A 19,331-nucleotide genomic window follows, 5' to 3' on the forward strand; every position below is an offset into this window, starting at 1 on the left:
TAAATATGACATTTACTTGTACTTCTGGTGCTATAGGATAATGTATTCCTGTGAGAGTCCTTTCCTGCTCTCTCTCTCTCTCTCTCTCTCTCTCTCTCTCTCTCTCTCACATACACACACACACAGACACACAGAGTTCCTGACTAATCTCTCAGGAGACCCAGTCATATCTGTTGCTCTTAAAAAAAAAAAAACAAAAAAACACTTGTATATTTTCCATTCATACCCCCTTTAAGCTGGTTTGAGTGTCCACTTTTTCAACATATTCACATAATTTTTAAATAGAAAGTCTTTCCTCTGATTGCCCTCTACCCACGCCAGCCCAGACTAGGCCACTGACATGTCTCCTATGTGTCCCCAGCATGACTGACACCCCATCACACAGTATCAACAATGCCCATTTCCCAATTTCTGACTCCCTCCCCAGACTCTGGGATGCTTGAGGCCCATCCATGGCTCTAACTATTCATTATCACACTCTCTAGAACTCAGGGCAGTACTTCGAACATTGCAGAAGCACAATAAGGATTAATCAAAAGAGTCACTGAATGGGGTGCCTGCGTGGCTCAGTTGATTAAGTGTCTGATTTCAGCTCAGGTCACGAACTCAGGGTCCTGTGATCCAGCCCCTGGCGGGCTCTGCATTCCACAGGTGGGTCTGTTTGTCCCTCTGCCCCTCACCCACCCCCCAGTAAATAAAATCTTAAAAAAAAAAATAGAGTGAATGAGTAAGTGATACAGATGTGAAATTGCCCATAAGATTTTACCCTTTACAACTGCTACAATCATGAGCAAATAATTAGCAGAGGTTAATGTTTGAAATGCACTTCACTGTAGGGGCATGTGGGTGGCTCATTCGGTTAAGCATCTGCCTTCAGTTCAGGTCATGATCCCATGGTGCTGGGATCAAGCCAAGCCTCGAGCTCCCTGCTCAGTGGCGATACTGCTTCTCCCTTCTCTGCCCCCCTAGTGGTGCTCTTTCTCACCATCTTTCTCTCAAATAAATAAAATCTTAAAGAAAAAAAAAAAAGAAATGTACTTCACAGTAATGAAATTCTTTGACATTCATGGTTCATGGTCATTCAACCCTCAAAACCCCTCTGGGGGGTAGGTGTTCAAATCCATAACCAAGCAGATGGAGGAGGGGAAGGGACTTGGCCAAGTAACTCAGCCCAGAGTGGAAGAACCAGGGCTCCAGTTTCTGACTCCAAACCCCTATTCTTCAGACTCCACCACCAGGAACTCTGCCCAGACTATGAGGAAAGCATCCCAGGGCTAGCACCCCTTGGGAAGATCTAGTCCCTGCCTCAGGTTCCTGGCTCCTGCTGCCAAGGATTGTCCCTCCAGCAGAGGCACATGGGGTGGTAAATAGGTGTAGGACTCAGGAACTGTAGTCTGGGTGACCCTGAACAAGTTATGTAATGTGCCCAAGGCTCAGTAACATAGGGTTAAAACATCTCCTGGACTGTTTTGAGGAATAAGAAATTATATAGAATGGGGCTCCTGGGTGGCTCAATCCATGAAGCATCTAACTACTGATTTCAGCTCAGGTCATAATCCCAGGGTTGTGGGTTTGAGCTCCACATCGGGCTCTGCATTCAGCATGGAGTCTGCTTGTCCCTCTCCCTCTGCCTCTTCCCAACTTGTTCTCTCTCTCTCCCCCAAATAAATAAAATCTTAAAAAAAAAAAAAAAAAAAAAAAAGATGTGTGGTGATTGCCAAGAACAATGCCTGGCACAGAATCAATAGGCACTCACTAAATGTCTGCCCTCACCTCTACCTCTCTGCACCTCCACATGGCATCCATGCCCCTTGTCCAGTCATGAGATTCCACACATTCTGACCAAGCTTATTCTCCTGGACATATACTATTGGCTTGCTCTTCTCTGGCAGAGCCAATTTCTTAAACTTTAATGTGCTTAATGGTCACCTGGAGATCCTGTGAAAATGGAGTCTCTAATTCAGTAGGTTCAGGTGGGTCTGACTGAGACTGTTCCTAGCAAGCTCCCAGGTGATCCTAATACTGTGGGTACAAGACCACATGTGAGAAGCAAGGCCCTGGAGTTCAGGGCTGCAGGATCTTCCCTTCTCCCCTGCTCCCATGTTCAGAATCTCTGCCCTACCTGGGTTTGTCACCCCTGGGCACGGCCCTTCCTGCTAACTGGAGTCCCCTTAGTGGCTGCTCACTATCCAGACACATCCATGGTGCCTGCCAGGTTTCTCTCCCTGCTCTCACTCCCTGCTGCTATGTTGTATGGCTCTCTCAGATTGGAAAATGATGAGAGATGAGGCAAACAGCAGCAGCAAATCCCAAGCAGCAGCTGAACCAGGGAGCTAGCAAGCCAGGCCTGCAGAATCTCGGAGTGCGGGCTGGGGGCCAGGGTGGCCATGCTGGTCATCTCACCTTCCCACTCTCATGGTACACGAAGAGGTTTCTGATGTGGCCCTCTCTCCTGTAGGTGATCTGCAGACCATGGGGGTTCCCTATCTTCTCTGTTTCGAAGGTAGCATTCAAGTCCTTGATGCTGATGACAGCTTTGGGGCCTTTACCCTGAAAGAGAGGAGGCAGGTGACTTCTCGCCACCTTCACCAAGGCCTTAATACAAACCAATAACCAACTGCTAACTCTTCAGGGCTTTTATACGTCCCTGTTGTAATATCGAGATGCACAGATATTCTGCTCTCCTGCGGATTGGCTTCTTGGAGCTGGGATGGGGCCTAGAAAGGCCTTAACTGAGAACTTTTCAAAACTTTAAGCCACAGGGGCACCTGGGTAGCTCAGTGGTTGAGCATCTGCCTTCGGCTCAGGGTGAGATCCTGAGGTCCTGGGATGAAGTCCTGCATCAGGCTCCCCACAGAGAGCCTGCTTCTCCCTCTGCCTATGTCTCTGCCTCTCTCTTTGTGCCTCTCATGAGTGAATGAAAATAGAAAAATCTTCCAAAAAAAAAAAAAAACCAACTTTAAGCCACAGGACTTTTTCTGAAGTATATTATCTATGGAAGCCAAACAAATAAAATAAAACAGATAAAAGCAGGTATGGGGCCCTTGGGGAGCTCCCTCCCGCACTCTTTTCTGTTGGCAGGGGTCTGGAACACAGGTTAAGCACTAACCAATACTCAGCAAGGAAGGGAAAAGAGTGTTTTCTTTGTAATTGATAACAGAGAAAAATGGCACAAACCTTCTAGACCTGTGGCAGCCATTAACCACATGTGGCTCTTTAAATTAAAACTAAAATTAAATAAAAATAAAACTTCAGTTCCTTGGGGCACGCCTGGCTGGCTCAGTTGGTAGAACATGCGATTCTTAATCTTAGGGTCATGAGTTCAAGCCCCACAGTGGGCATGGGGCCTAGGTTAAAAAAGAACTATAGAGGGCCAGCAAATTATTCTGCTCTATGGCTCTCCACATCGGTTGTACCAATATTTACTTCAATTCTAACTACTAAACAACATAAGTGAATAACACAATCATAGAGGAGTTCCGCTTCCCCTATGTCCTCACCAACATCTGACTGGCAGATTTAAATTTTTTGCCAATATGATGGGTATGAAATTGGATATCATTATTAATTTTCATTCAATCAACTTTGTTGAGGTATAATTTTTTTTAAAGATTTTATTTATTCATGAGAGAGAGAGAGAGAGAGAGAGAGAGGCAGAGATACAGGCAGAGGGAGAAGCAGGCTCCATGCCGGGAGCCCAACGTGGGACTGGATCCCGGGATTCCAGGATTGCGCCCTGGGCCAAAGGCAGGCGCCAAACCGCTGAGCCACCCAGGCATCCCTGTTGAGGTATAATTTATAAATAATAAATGAAACTCATTTTAAAAGTACAGCTTGGGGGATCCCTGGGTGGCTCAGCGGTTTGGCGCCTGCCTTTGGCCCAGGGCGCGATCCTGGAGACCCGGGATCGAATCCCACATCGGGCTCCCGGTGCATGGAGCCTGCTTCTCCCTCTGCCTGTGTCTCTGCCTCTCTCTCTCTGTGTGTGACTATCATAAATAAATAAATAATTTTAAAAAAGCATATATGAACACTTGCATACAAATATTTTTGTGGACATTTGTCTTTGTTCCTCTTCAGTAAATACCTAGGCGTGGAATGGCTGGGTTATATGGTTAAGTGTATATCTACCATTATTAAAAACTGCAAAATGGTTTTCCCAAGTAGTTGTGTCATTTTACAATTCCACCAGCAACGTATGAGAGTTTCAGTTTCTCCACACCCTTTACATGGAATTGTCAGTCTTTTTAATTTCAGTTATTCTGGTGAGTATGTAGTATATCTCACATGGCTTTAATTTGCATTTTCCTGACTGTCAGGGAGATTGCCCAACAGGGGAAATTAAAAAAAAAAAAAAAAAAAAAAAAAAAGGTCTACATATAGGAAATGGAGTCAGGTGATAGCTGATGTGCTCAAAGCTTGTCCTTTTCTGATTTTTTGGCTACTCCTTCACATTCTCTGCTGGAGACTTCTCATTTTTCTGCCTTCTAAATACTGCAATGTCTTGGAGCTCAGTGTGGTAAATAATCTCCAAAGATGGCCCTCACTGATTCTGGCCCTCCCGGTATACACACACCATTGTACCCCACAAAGGGAGGAGAGGGTCATCTATATGCCCTCCTCTTGAATCAGCGCTGGCTGCTTGAGTTGCTTTGATCAACAGAAGTTAGTTCCTGGCCTCGGGTTTAAGAGGCTGAGTAGCCTACCCCTTTACTTAGGGGAGGCCAACTGCCACACTGCAAAGAAGCTCAACGCAGACTCCTGAATAAGGAACAACCACGTGGACAAACAGCGACTACCTGGAGTAACCAAGGCACCAGACATATACATGAAAGCTTCCTGGGCCTTCTCGCCCAGCCCAACCACCAGCTCAATGCAGCAGGGTGAATGACCTGACTGATGCCCCATGGAGTACATTGCAACAGCCAAGGCCTGCCCAAATTCCTGACCCTCAAGATTGAGAGAAATAATAAACTGATGTTTTAAGCCACTAAGCTTTATGATGGTTTCTCATTCAGCAAGAAGCAACTAAAGTACACAGTCCTAGGATTTCTGCTTTCGCTCCTTTTTGGGTGACCACCTCCCCACAAGAACATGCTCCTTGTGAAGGACCTCATCCAACCATCCTCAGAAGAGGAAGCACAAGAAGCAGCACCTGGTGCAGAGTCCCAACCCCTACTTCGTGGCCGAGAAGTGCCCAGGATGCTACAAAAAAATCACCACCATCCTTAACCATGCACGAAAGGTAGTTTTGTGTGTTGGCTGCACCACAGTCCTTTGCCAGTCTACAGGAGGAAGGGCAAGGCTTATAGAAGGATGCTCCCTCTGACAGAAGCATCACTAAAAGCACCCTGAAAAAAGAGGAGTGGGAAACTATACCAATAAACACATGTGGGATACAAACAAAACAAAACAAAAAAATCTTTTCTCATTTACCCACATTCCCTGCCCAGGCGATTCCAGCCAGTCCCATCGTTAAACCCATTGCAATGCTGAGGACTCCACCTCCAAACTCTCCCCAGACCTCCAAGCTCATATATCCAACTTCCTTCTCAGTGTCTCCACCTAGATGACTAATAAGCATCTCAAACCAAAAAGGGCTCTTGATCATCCCTTCAGAGGGCTAAGTTTTTGCCTTTTCAGTAAATGGCAAATCTGTCCTTCTAGTTACATAGGGCAAAAAGCTGGGAACTAGCCTTGATGCTTCTTACTCTCATATCCCATGGCCAATCTGTCAGTAAATCTTGTGGGTTCCACTTCCAAAATCTGATCACCTCTAACTATCTCTTTCACCACCATTTCATCTAATCCACCATTATTCCTCAATTGATTATTTTTTTAATTAACTATTTTTATTTCTTTGAAGTAACTCTATGCCCAATGTGGGGTTCAAACTCACAACACTGAGATCAAGAGTCATATGATCTACTGACTGAGCCACTCAGGCACCCTGATTCCTCACATTATTGCAATGGCTTCCTAACTGCTTTCTCTCCTTCCACTCTTGTTCCCTCTCTGCCCCACCCTGACCCCAGAAGCAGCCAGAGTGCGTCTTTAAAAAAAATTTAGGGATCCCTGGGTGGCGCAGCGGTTTGGCGCCTGCCTTTGGCCCAGGGCGCGATCCTGGAGACCCAGGATCGAATCCCACATCGGGTTCCTGGTGCATGGAGCCTGCTTCTCCCTCTGCCTATGTCTCTGCCTCTCTCTCTCTCTCTCTTTCTCTCTCTCTCTGTGACTATCATAAATAATAAAATAAAAAAATTAAAAAAAATTTAAATTGGACACTTGGCCAGTTCAGTCAGTAAAGAATGACTCTTTTTTAAAATATTTTATTTATTTATTCATGTGAGAGAGAGAGAATGAGAGACACACACAGGCAGAGGGAGAAGCAGGCTCCATGCAGGGAGCCCGACGCAGGACCCGATCCTGGGTCTCCAGGATCACACCCTGGGCCAAAGGCGGCACTAAACCGCTGAGCCACCGGGGCTTTGCTAAAGCATGACTCATGATCTTGGATTTGTGGGTTTGAGCCCCATGTTGGGTGTACAGATTACTTAAAAGTAAAATCTTTTTAAAATAAATAAAAGAGCCATATCATAATGGTCCCTGATGCAAGTAGGAATAAGAGTACAGAAGAAACTGTCCCCATGAAATGTTCATCCATCACAAGACTTATATTCCCAAAATGTAAAGAGCTTAAATCAAATTGTATTATTTTTCTGCTCAATACTGTCCTGTGGCTTCTCACCTCAGAGTAAAATCCAAAAAGCCTACATTTTTTTGTAAATCATGTATCCAATATGGCCTTATACCTACAATACATAAAGAACTATAAAAACTCAGTAATAAAAAGCCAACTAAACTAATTAAAATATTAGAAATGGATCTGAACAGACATTTTTCTAAAGAAGATAAATAAATGGCCAATAAGCACATGAAAAAATGCTCAATATCAATACCCATCAAGGAAATGCAAACCAGAATCACAACCAGATATTAACTCATATCCCCCAAAATGGTTATAATCAAAAAGATAGATGACGAGGTGCCTGAGTGGCTCAGCGGTTGAGCATCTGCCTTCAGCTCAGGTCATGATCCCGGGATCCTAGGATTGACCCCTGTGTTGGCGGGGCGGGGGGGGGGGGGTCAGTGGGAAGTCTGCTTCTCCCTCTGCCCCTCTCCTCATTCATGCTCGCTCTCTCTCTCAAATAAAGTAAATAAAAATCTTAAAAAAAAAAGACAGATGACAGCAAGTGTTGGTGAAGATGTGAAGCAATTGGAACCTTCACTCATTGCTGATGGAGACATAAAATGGTGCAGGGACTTTGGAAAAGTGTGACAGAGTAAAGACAGTTACCACCCGACCCAGCAATTCCACTCCTAGCTATATCCCCAAGAAGAATGGAAACATGTCCACATGAAAACTTGTGCACCAATGTTCATAGGAGCATTATTCATACTTACCAGAAAGTGGAAATAACTCAAATGTCTATCAGCTAGTGAAAAGATGAAATATCCACACAATGGACCAATACTTGGCAATAAAAATAAGTACAATACATGCTACATAAATGAACCTTGAACACACATGTGAAATGAAAGAGTTCTGTTACTAAACACCACATAGTCCATATATATACTTGAGGTGTCTATAAATACAGAGACAGAAAGTAGATCATTGGTCTCCTGGGGCTGGGGGTTATGGTGTACCCACCATAGGGTACACCAAGATAGGGCTAATGGGTGTGAGATTTCTTTTGGGGGTTATGAAAATGTTCTAAAATTGTGTTGACAGTTGCACAATTCTGTGAATATATTAAAAGCCATTAGTTGTATGCTTTAAATGGGTGAATTGTATGGTATGTGAATTTATATCTTTTTTAAAATTTGTATTTATTTATTTTAGAGAAAGAGAGAAAGTGCAAACGTGGGAGAGGAACAGAGGGAGAGAGGGGGAGAGAATCTGGAGCAGGCTTTCCATTGTGTGAGGAGCCTGATGTGATGCAATATGGGCTGGACACAGGGCTTGGTCCCATGACCCTGAGATCAAGACCTGAGCTGAGGTCACAAGTCCCACACTTAAGCCACCCAGGCACCTCTGTGAATTTATATCTTGATAAAACTGTTAAAAAAAAAAACAACAATATTGAGTCTTCTTAGGCCCTACAAAGTCCTTACCCATGTGAGTTCATCTCCTTCCATCCTTTTCTTTGCTCCCTCTGTACAGGTCACTTTGGCTTCCTTGACCCACCAACCAGTTCAGGCCAGGGCTGTGGCTTATGGGCAAATAGTTTGTGCACTAACAAAAAGTCCCTGGCTGAGACAAGAACTGCAATCTAGGCTTCCGCTTATCTGACCTGGGCCCCAGGGCTACACCATCTCAGAGGGGTCATTTTCTAACTGGCACACAGGTGTGCCAAGACCATGTTCAGGGTTTATGCACATCATGTTCCCTCTACTGCTTCTACTCTGCCCTCACATACGCACATAACTTGCTCACTTTTTTTTTTTTTAAGATTTTATTTATTTATTTGAGAAACAGAGAGAGGGCACCTGGGTGGCTCAATGGTTGAGTGGCTGCCTTTGGCTCAGGTCGTGATCCTGAGGTCCTGAGATTGAGTCCCACATCGGACTCCCCACAGGGAGATGCTTCTCTATATATATCTTCCTCTCTCTGTGTCTCTCATGAATAAATAAATAAAATATTTTAAAAATAATAAAAAAAGAGAGAAAGTGGAGAGGGGCAGAGGGAGAGAGAGAGAAAAACCCAAGCAGACTCCCACCCTGAGCACGGACCCTGACACGGGGCTCAATCTCATGACCCCGAGATCATGACCTGAGCAGAAACCTAGAGCCAGATGCACTTAACCGACTGAGCTGCACAGGTGACCCTGACTTGCTCACTTTTATTCATTTCTCTGCTCCAATGTCATCAGAGGGGCCTTCCCTAAGCCCTGAATGATATCAGCCCCATCATCCTCTCACTCTTCACCCACTTTTATTTCTCTTCACAGAACTTACTACTACCTCATATATCATATTTTGATGTACATTTTGGTTACCATCTGTCTCCTTCCTCTAGAATGAAAGCCCCATGAGAATGGGAGCTTCGTTTTATTTATTGCTGTAGCTCCAGTGCCTATGGGAATATCTAGTATACAGCAGGTGCTGAATAAATTTCTTGAGTGCATTCATAAATGCGGTAAACCCAAGGAGTCATCCAAGACTTTATTGTGGACACATCCAAGCTGATTCTAGGTGAAGAGAAGGTGTGTTTTCTGTGGACTGGACTGATCACATAGCCATGGAAAAGTAACAATGCAGTGCTGAACGCTCAGTGGCCAAGATTATCCAGAAGACACAGCACCACTGATTCAAATGTGACCTGAGTTGGGTGAGAGCCAGTGCTCAGGGAGGGACCCCTTGCTGGTTGGGGCTCTTACCTCTTCTTTCGTATAGTACTTCAGGAGGCCTTCTCTTGCCAGCAGGACAAACTTCCTCCTCAGGAACTGAGCATTGTCCCTCCCTCGCTTCCACAGGAACCCTTCTCGGTTACCTTAGCCACCAAGGACGAGACAGAGGGAACACTCACATCCTTAATATGAACAAGCAGTTCTCAAACCTCATAGGGTCTTGAGGGTAGAATGCACGCTCCGCCCAGGGCTAAAATATCTAAAATATAACTTTGCCATGTCAGCTGCAGCACGTTCGGACTTTGTCTGGGGCCAAATTTGCAATGTCTTATGATTTCAGTTGGGCCCTCCCTAACTTCCTTCTTTGGCTGTTTCATAAGATAGAGTAAACTCTTAAGGAGGCTAAGTCCTGAGAAACTGGATGATTCTGAAAGATGCCCATATGGTCTGCCCAACATCATGTCAACATTGGCCTAATGAAACTCTCCAGAGGGTGGACTAATGAGTGACCTCTAGGTACCTGCTAGCTGAAGAATACTGTGAGCTACGGGTAGCTCAGAACGCTGAGCTCTGGCTGCCGCTGGTCCTCATGGTGGTTTTGTATGCTTTGTTCTCTGGGTCAATGTCAGCTTGGACTCAGAGCAGCTGGGCAGAAATGACCCCAGGTCAAGGGCCAGCAATGAGCTTGTGCCCCACACAAAGGTGTGAAGGGAGGCTGAAATCCTCCCCATGCACCTTGCCAAGTCTTATGCACACCAGGAGCCATACTCACAAGAGCAGGGGTGCCTCTTTTCTAAAGGTTCTGCCTGGTGGGTGAGTCTTTCTGCAATTCTATACTAAGACTCTACATGCATGTGTGGCCCTGCAGGGACCTGAGATAAAAATGCTTCTTGACCACTCAGACCATAAAACTCTACCAGCTGACGTGTTGCTGTTTCAGACACAGAGGAACCCACATCTTGGCCTCTGTGGCCAGAGCGAGGTCGGCAGATACTGTCTGAACTGGGCCCTGTTCCAGTAGCCAGGCACTTCATTGTCTAGAATTCATTAGAACACAGACTTCACAAGATGATGGAAATAACTTTACCTGGGGATGACATGGTTTTCCCATCGGCCATAAATTCCTGTCTTTCATACTTAGCTCGAATCCACTGTTCCTTTAACACTCTGAAAAAAAGAAAGAACCTTTGGTCAACTGCTGTCTGATGCATCCTCTTCACACAGAGTGGCACATCACAGCAGCTGCCTGCTCAGACCACCCAGGGCTGCTCAGCCTCAGTACCTTACATCTGGGGCTAATTCTTTGTTGTGGTGAGGGGAAGAATCCTGTGTTCTGAAGAATGTTTAGCAGCATCTCTGGCCTCTATCCTCTAGATGCCAGTAGTACCCCCTCCCTAGTTATGACACCCCAAAATGTCTTCAGATATTGCCAGGGTGTCCTTGGGGAAAATATTCCCCCCAAGGGGCTATATAAAAAACACTGGGCTACTCCAACCCCAGCCCAGCCCTCTAAGTCAACCAGCTCCTCTGGACTATCTACAGTCCCCCTCCCACTGCATGATCATAAGTTGAAGCTAAGGGAGTCCATGAGCCTCTTCCTGTGGCTTGCCCATAAATTCTGGGCATGCTACACTGGACAGAGCCATGATCTTGGGGTCCAACCACCTGAGACCTGGTCCTCTTCTACTATTTATCCACTGTGTGACCAACACAAGTTCCTTAACTCCTCTGACCTTGGGGGAATAGTTCAATAATACTATACCTACCTTCCCCTCAGGGTTGTTGTGGAGTTTAAATATATACAAAAGGGCCTAGTACCACGATCAGCATATAGTAGGAGTTTAATGTTAGACGAAGCAAATATTGTCATCCGTGACCCCGTGTAGAAAACTTTTCTTTTTTTTAAAACATTTTATTTATTTACTCATAGACACACACACACACACAGAGAGAGAGAGAGAGAGAGAGAGACACAGGCAGAGGGAGAAGCAGGCTCCATGTAGGGAGTCTGATGTGGGACTAGATCCCGGGTCTCCAGGATCACAACCGGGCTGCAAGTGGCGCTAAACCGCTGGGCCACTGGGGCTGCCCAGAAAACTTATTTCAATTGTTTGGTTCCCTCTTGCCTTTTCCAGGTAAATGCTCCAAAATTTCCGTGACCTTACTTCAGACCCACAGGGAAAGACCCAGAAGTGGGCACTGGGCCTGAACTCGCTAATCAGAGCTCTGCCCCAGGCTGTGTGGAGTAAAAGGAGTAAAGCTGAGAGGGCAAAGGATTGGAAGCCCTCTCACCATCAAGCTGGGAGCTGGAGCTGGTGATCTGGAGCCAGGGACCTGGAAGTAGCCTTGCTCCCAGCTGTATGAAAGAAGCCTGGCCGACAGAAAGGGGCAGGAATGAGAACCAGACAGAGAGTGAGAGAGGCCAAATAGCATTTGAGTCCCTGGCTTGTCCTTCCTGAGGGTGGCTCTATCTCTGTCCCTCCTACGGTTTGATCCCCAGAATCAATAAAATCCCACTCCTGCCTAAGCTGGTTTAAACTGGTTTTCTGTTACTTACAATCAGGAGTCCTACCTAAGGCAATTCTCACTCTCACAGCCCTCACTCCCAGCTCACTGCGGAGAGTCACCAAGCCTTCTGTGAAACCCTGAGCCACAGGATCAGAGCTGGGAGAGGGAGTGGAGACTGAGGCCCCAGTCCTGGTCCTGGAGGTGGGGAATTTAGAGGACTTCCAGAATTATAGGGAGAAGACCATTGGTGTTCCACTAAAAGGGGATAAGGTGCAGGGCTGTGGTTGGAATCATGACAAGTAGTGGCTGTAGTGCTGGCAGAAAGCCTAACACATAGTAGATATTCACCAAATTCCTATTCCTTTCTCCTTGCAGCCAACCACTGAGTAGCAGCAGTGAGGCAAGGTGAGCCAGACCCTCTCGAGTTAAGCCTGGCACATCCCTCCGCCTGGGCCACGAACCAGGCAGCATTCTGAAGGTGACACTGAGAAATGGATTTAAAACTAGCCTGTTGGGTGGCCTGTAAGACATTTTACATAAAGTATCTCATTTAATCTCTACCACCATGCCATGATATAGGCATCATTACCTACATTTCCAGAGATGAGGATGCCACGATTCAGAGAAGTTTGGTAACTTGTCCACCTTCTCACAGGTAAATAGTGGTAGAGTCAGGAAACAATACTGGAGTCTTCTGAGTAGAAAGCTGCAGCTCCCCTGCTACTCCATGCTGTATCAGTAGCCTCTCAGTTGTTTAACTACTGGGAAATGGCAGGGTACTAGGTAGAGTTGTATAGTTTGTGCACTGTCCAAAAGCTTCCTGCTGAGGCTAGCAGACAATGGTGGCTGAAATGCAGCCTGCTTCCTGCAAGCCATACCCGCTATGAGGCTGTGTCTGCCCAGAGGGTACCTTCTTCCCATTTGTATGGGTGGAGGCAGAATGCTATCTAACAGCCCTGGCAGTGAGGCTGAGTCCCCAGGAGGAAGGTTAAGGCTCAGACAGTCCTAAGAAAGTTGGGGTCACTAGGTACCAGGGTCACACTGACCCCTCATATCCAGGGGACATGAAACCTCCTGCTGCTTCCCAGCTTCCCTCCTTATATTAGATTTCCCCAGTGCCCTGGTACCCAACACCAGGCCCTGGTGTCAGATGGGCTAGTCAGTCCCAGTTCTGTCTCTATGAACCTCAGGTATGTCACTATACTATAGAGACCATGGCAGTGCTATCTCAGAATCGTTGAGAGAATTAAACAAATTACCGCACACAAGCATTTAGCACAGAGCCTGGTGTATAGGTAAAGTTCAATAAATATTAGTGGTTACTATTATTTTTTTTTTTAATTTTTATTTATTTGTGATAGTCACACACAGAGAGAGAGAGAGAGGCAGAGACACAGGCAGAGGGAGAAGCAGGCTCCATGGACCGGGAGCCCGATGTGGGATTCGATCCTGGGTCTCCAGGATTGCGCCCTGGGCCAAAGGCAGGCGCCAAACCGCTGCACCACCCAGGGATCCCTGGTTACTATTATTTTTATGGTGATTATGTAGGCATCTGAGGCCAGATAGCTGCTTTGGAGCTATGCTGAGTTCAAGACATTCTGTAGGAAGTAGCCGAAACACACCCATTCTACCAAACCCCCTCCCCCCCAAAAAACAGTGTTCCTCTTCTCTATCAAATTAGCCACTATGAGTAGGCTATGAGAACATCAGAGACAAAGGGCCCATCATAGAGAAAATGCCCCATTTCACAGCTGTGGAAACTGAGTCACAGAGAGGGGAAGTGATAAACCAACCAATAAAGGTAGAGAGGGAATGAGGCCAGGTCTCTGTGTTCTCCACAATAGTACCAAATGTTTTCCTGGATCCACCAGGTCCATGGAAAAGACCACCACACACAAAGGTACTAGAGATGGAGCAGGGATCAGGGAAGTGAGACCAAGAAATCACCCACTCACAGGCAGTCGTTGGCTTGGGGGACATAGTAGAAAGCAGGGACTCTGGCTTCATACTTGGCCTTCACACGGAGGTTCCCATTGTGGCTCATAAACTGTAAGACAAGAGCAACTTGGGGTAATATTAGAACTTGAAAAAAATGTGAAATGAAACCACTGTCTACCCAGAAGGCCACTCTTCCCATTGGCTCCTAGGCTGAGTCAGGAAATGCTCCTGGAGTTTGATGCATCCTATTGGGCTTGGTCATACATGCTGCTGGGAAGCCACAGCCTGGAACAATGAGGCACTACAACCGTGGCTCACATGGGCAGAGCACTCTATGGTTTTTACCCTAGTGGATTCATTCGATTCCCTAGACCATTTTAATACTATCATCCCCATATTAGAGGTAAGGAAATGGGCTCAGAGAGGTTAGGTGACTTACCCAAGGTGACACAGCTAGCAAGTGAGGAGCTGGGACTTGAACTCAGACCTAACTCCAAAGCTCATGTTCTTTCTCCCACCCTCTCTCTCCACAGATGGCCAGGACCACCAGCAGCTACGTGCAGGAGATAGACATAGCTGGAGGACAGAAGAAGTTGGAGCTGGCCCCATGGAGTAGGTAGGTCAGGATGATCACTGGGGCCCTGGGACACCTGACACACCCAGAGGCAGATATGCCAAAGTTGGCCTTGGCCAACAGCTGGCACTCAGTAACGGGTGGCATATCTGGGGTGAGGGCACATGTGGGAAGAAACATCAGGTTTTTAATATACATCCTTTGAGCAGAGTGAACCCCATTCTCCCCCAATCCCCAGGGACTCCAGACTGTGACACAGGATTTGAATGGGCTCTGGATCCCAACAGAGCAGGTTTGACATTCCAGCTGTGCCACTTACTCAGTGACCCTTGGGCACTACTTAACCCCCTGAGGTTCAGGGATTAGAACTGCAAAAATGAAAAAAGTATAATAACAGGAGGGTTACAAGGAAGGTTACAATCTTCAGGTCTATGTGCTGGTTTACTGGTTTCTTGTCTTTCTCCTGCACTAGAATGTAAGCTCCACGTGGGCAGAGACTGTATCTTATTCATTGTGCTTTCCTAATACCCAGCACACAGTAGGCTTACAGTAATGCGTCCAACAAATAAGCATCTAGCACAGTGCCAGGCACAGAGTGGGCACTCAGTAAACACGGGTCTACTTCTCCAATAGTCCTCGAAATCCTCAGCCAACCAGCACAATTTAGAACAGCTTGCTCTCTGAAGGTTTTGTGGCCAAAATGGTATTACCATCCAAGCTGAAAGTGTCCTCCATCTCTATAGGTCAGGAAAGAAAAACTGTGCCCTTCCTGGCTAGGGGGTGGGCTGGAACCGGGACTATAGACCCGGAAGCAGGAGCTTACATTTAATCCTTAGAGCAGCCCTGTCAAGGGGTAGTGGTATCCTTAGAACACAGACATTTAAACAGGGAAATAACCGGCTCAGGGCCTTGCACTCACCGTCTCTGGCTAAGCAGGGGGTCTAAAAGGCAGTGCTTTCTCTTGCTAGTTACTGCTTCTCTCTGGAACCGTTTCACTGTTTCTTCCCCTGGAGAATGCTCCATCCCCCCCACGCCGGTACCCTAGGGCCTGCCCACCGCCTCCACCCCCCACCTCCATCCCACCCCCCAACTCCACCCCCACCCCACCCCACCCCCCACCCCCGCTCTGCTGTTCCAAGGCTACCAGTGCCTCCCTCCGCCACCCCCCGCTCCCTTCCTACCTCCACAGTACTGTCGTCCCAGAAGTCAAGTCTCACGGATTTAACTTTGCTGATGTCTGGGAAGTTGCGGTGGACGCCGGAGCAGTTGAGACAGATGAAAATACCCAGCTTGTAGGAGGCCCAGTCGGGATCTGCGGGGCGAGAGGGCGCAAGGGTAGTTGGATGGAGAGCTAGGCACCGGGACCAGGGCTGGGCTGGCTGCGGGGCGGGGGTGGTGGTGGTGGTGCTGGGAGAAGCAGGGCTTGGCCTTAGGATTCCTGGGCCATGCCCAGCGCTGCCCACGCTAGGAACCCTTTCCTCTCGGCCCCCCCACCTTGGGTGAACTAAGATACCAGCATGGTCAGCCCACCGGGATGATCCTGGAAGGAGTCTAGGGATGGGGCCGAGAGGCTGCGGCGAGGGCGAAGCGAAGTGACAGGACTCCGGGGAACCGAGAGGAGAGTGCGGAGGAAGGGGCCGACACTGGGGCGGCCGGCCGGGGAGCGGCAGGTGGAGAAGTCGGCCGTAGGGCCCCTGGGCGGCGGCGGCGGCGGCGGCGGCAGGGTCCGCGCGCTGCGGAGCGGGAACCTGGGAGGACCCCGGGGCGCCGGGGGCAGGAAAGGGGCCACTGGACCTTCAGACGCCCGGGGTCCGGGACCCCTGGGTGTGCGGGATGTTTGGGTACATGGGCGTGAGAGGTGGCTGGGTCCGGAGCAAAGATGTCAGAGACCGAGGACCGAGTGCGTGGGGTGTCCGGCGGGGAAGGTGAACGCGATGGCCAGGGCACCCGGGTCCGGGGCCCCTGTCGGGGTCCAGAGTGCGGAGGTCAGCGGGCCTGGGTGCGGGGGGCGCGGCAGCCGAGCGCGCGGGGCGGAGATTCGTGGTATGGGTGGGCTGGGGCCCGGGTGCGAAGGTGTCAGAGGGGTCATGCCCGGAGCCAGCGGCCACCCGGGACGGGACCGAGTCTAGAAGGAGAGGGGGTTGGCCGGCAGAGGGTCCTGCTCCCGGACGCCGCACCCTTACCCGCCGCTCCGCAGTCGGCGCAGTGCGCGTTGCCGGTGCCCGCCGCCTGCAGCAGTTCCAGCAGCCGCTTCTTGTTGCGCTCGCGGTCGCCCATGGCCGGCCCGGCGGGCTCAGCGGGGCTCGGCTCCGCCGCCCCCCAGCCTGCAGCGGCCCATGGCGCGGAGCTCGCTCGGCAGGTGGAGAGGGAAGCAGCTCCGCGGCCTCCCGCGCGCCCGCGCCGCTGCCAGCCCCGCCCCTCGGGCCTCGGGCCTCCCGCCCCGCCCCCTCGGCCTCCCGCCCCGCCCCCTCGGCCTTCCCGCCCCGCCCCCTCGGCCTCCCGCCCCGCCCCCTCGGCCTCCCGCCCCGCCCCCTCGGCCTCCCGCCCCGCCCCTCGGCCTCCCGCCCCGCCCCCTCGGCCTCCCGCCCCGCCCCCTCGGCCCCTGTGCCGCGGCTCCAGCCTCTCCGCCCGGGCTCAGGCGGGCCAGGCCGGCCACACCCGGAGGGAGCCGAGCGCCGGGCCCGGAGCAGACCCCTGCCAGGCACCTGCCAGCTGCGGGACTGTGGGCCACCCAGTCAGCTTCTCTAGCCTCGGTTTCCACCTCTGTAACAGGCGAAGAAGGACATGTCTGTGTCTCTGGGCTCCTTGGAAGATTAGACACGCTCTAACCCGTGAAAGCGTTCTACTGATGTATCGCTTGCATCTACTTAGAGAGATTCCAGTGCTAACTCCGAGGAAACGCTCCTTGATACCCAGCCTCGAGCAATCTCTCCGGCTTCTGGTCCTGCTGGAACCCTGTTATGGGATCCGTCCCTCCCTTCGGCCCCGAGCACTTTCTATCTACATTGCATCACAGTTATTTATATATTTATGTTAACTCCTCTCCCACCTCCAGCACGCACAGGGCCACGCTGAATAGTTCACATCAGTAGCTTTATTTCTGTATCCCACACAACCCTAGAAACCCAGCACCTGCCCATTTTTAGAAGTCCAATAAACAGTTGCATGACTGTTCACGGGGAAGTGTCGTTTCACCAATGTGGACTTCACCAGGCACTTTTATCTGTTAAGTTCCATCACTGTCAGGTGTGGCCAGGGCTTTGATAGTCTTGAATCTAGGGTCTCCCCCCACCATCCTTGTCCCTCCTTGACCCCTTTCTCTGGGATCTCCGGGTGTCTGGTAAGGCACAGATGGCACACACTTGCCTTCCCCTCTGTAGGTAAACACCCATCTGTCATATGCATATAGCTTTATGCACAAGGATGTTAGATTTCCATCCCGATGATTACAGTTGAAGTTCAAGCTGACCTACCAGTATCCCAACTCAACATGCATGCATAGGTACATGTGAATACATAGGGCAGCATGATATAATGGAATGAGTCCAAGAATACAGATTTTGAATCTTGACTCCACCACTTACTAGCTACGTGGCCTTGGGCAAATTCTTTCACTTCTCTGAGCCTTATATTCCTCGCCTGTAAAATGAGAATTAGGGACGATCCATTTAATGGGGTTGTTGAGATGTGCCAGGACGTGCATGGCACACAAAGTCCTCAGAACACAGGGCTGCCTTCCTTTCCCTGCCCGTCTGGTCAGCTCGTGGGATCATCATTTGGAATGCTGTGTGTCATTTCCCATCTTCCACAGGGTGGAGGAGGTCAAGCCTCTGGGCCTGGGAGGAGGGGGACATTCCCAAAAATAATCAGTCAGGAGAGTCTCAACTGTGGGGGGTGAGACCTAGCCCAGAGGCAGCTCTAGAGGAACCAGAGAGAGCCCCAGAGGGGTCAGAGGGCATGGGGCTTGTTTACCAAATAGGCTGAAAGATGATTCATTTCCGCTGTTTTAGATGAAAAAGGAGACAGAAATAAATCTCCCAGGAGACAGATGGGAAAGGCAACTTAAGATAGGAAGGCAAGAAGGGAGGACGTAGGGGGCAATGAGGGGACAGGGCAAGGACATCATTTCGCTGCTGCCCAATGCCTGGGCGAAACCCTCAGCCTTCCTAGTTCATGTACCTTTGTCCCGCTCTCCTCTGACACAAGGAGTCTCACCATTTTGTGAGATCCCACAAAAGCCAACCCCAGCAAAACTAGATCTCCTTCATGGTGAGGAGCCAGAGATGGAGAGATTCCTTTAGTTTGTCCTCCTCCTGTTTTATTTCTGGAGGTTTCCATTTACTGAATTCCAAGCCTCAAGGTGGAATTTCAGGCATTCTCAGAGACTAAATAAATAAATATTTAAGAAATAAAAGATACTATTGTATTTTGTTTGTAATGAGTTTCTTTCTTTCTCTGGGGAATGAGAGGGTGACAATGCTAATTAACAATTATTGATTATTTTACAGAGAGTTTCACAACATTTGATCACATTTGAGTGTCATGACTGCTCTGTGAGGGCAGCATGTTATCCTCAGAGGAGTTAAGTTACACTAAGTTCAAAGAGCCAAATGGGCAGAACAAGGGTCTAAATCCAGGTCTCCTGGTGGCCACTAAATCCCATAGGACAAGCCTGCCCTCTCTTTCACCCTCTCCCATTCCTGGGTTTTTTTTTTTCCCACTTCTTAAAAAAACTATGGTAAAATCTCTGTAATGTGAAATTGGCACTTTTAACCATTTTTAAGTGTACAATTCAGCGGCATTAATTACATGCATGATGTTGTGCCACTATCACCACTACCTGTTTCCACAACTTTTTCTTTTCTTTTTAAAAGATTTTATTTATTTATGAGAGAGAG

The 19,331-nt window shown here is 48.7% G+C and overlaps 1 protein-coding gene and 1 long non-coding RNA gene across 10 annotated transcripts in view; one reads left to right on the forward strand and one right to left on the reverse strand.

The window, feature by feature from the left end:
- ADAP2 (ArfGAP with dual PH domains 2) overlaps positions 1-16,812 on the reverse strand; it is a 44,017-nt gene extending 27,205 nt beyond the window's left edge. For 3 of the 9 annotated variants that reach the window (XR_005364689.1, XM_038548168.1, XM_038548167.1), the window contains exons 1-6: positions 16,617-16,810; positions 15,615-15,745; positions 13,877-13,968; positions 10,501-10,580; positions 9,444-9,556; positions 2,404-2,550 (exon numbers count right to left, since the gene is read on the reverse strand). Coding sequence is in view for 8 of the 9 variants with exons in the window: in XM_038548168.1 (XP_038404096.1) it covers positions 2,404-2,550; positions 9,444-9,556; positions 10,501-10,580; positions 13,877-13,968; positions 15,615-15,745; positions 16,617-16,710 (657 nt within the window). In the remaining variant the exon portion in view is untranslated. Of the gene's footprint in view, positions 1-2,403; positions 2,551-9,443; positions 9,557-10,500; positions 10,581-13,876; positions 13,969-14,298; positions 14,436-15,352; positions 15,471-15,614; positions 15,747-16,616 lie in introns of those variants that run through there. The other 6 variants (XM_038548170.1, XM_038548169.1, XM_038548172.1 and 3 more) reach the window with 6 other exon arrangements.
- LOC119873323 lies at positions 13,843-18,791 on the forward strand. The gene is made up of 3 exons (XR_005364691.1): positions 13,843-14,262; positions 14,393-14,475; positions 17,206-18,791. It is a non-coding gene; the product is annotated as an uncharacterized LOC119873323 (long non-coding RNA).
- Positions 18,792-19,331: the final 540 nt, after the last annotated feature.

The sequence above is a fragment of the Canis lupus genome, chromosome 9, assembly GCF_011100685.1.
Source record: "Canis lupus familiaris isolate Mischka breed German Shepherd chromosome 9, alternate assembly UU_Cfam_GSD_1.0, whole genome shotgun sequence".
NCBI lineage: Eukaryota > Metazoa > Chordata > Mammalia > Carnivora > Canidae > Canis > Canis lupus.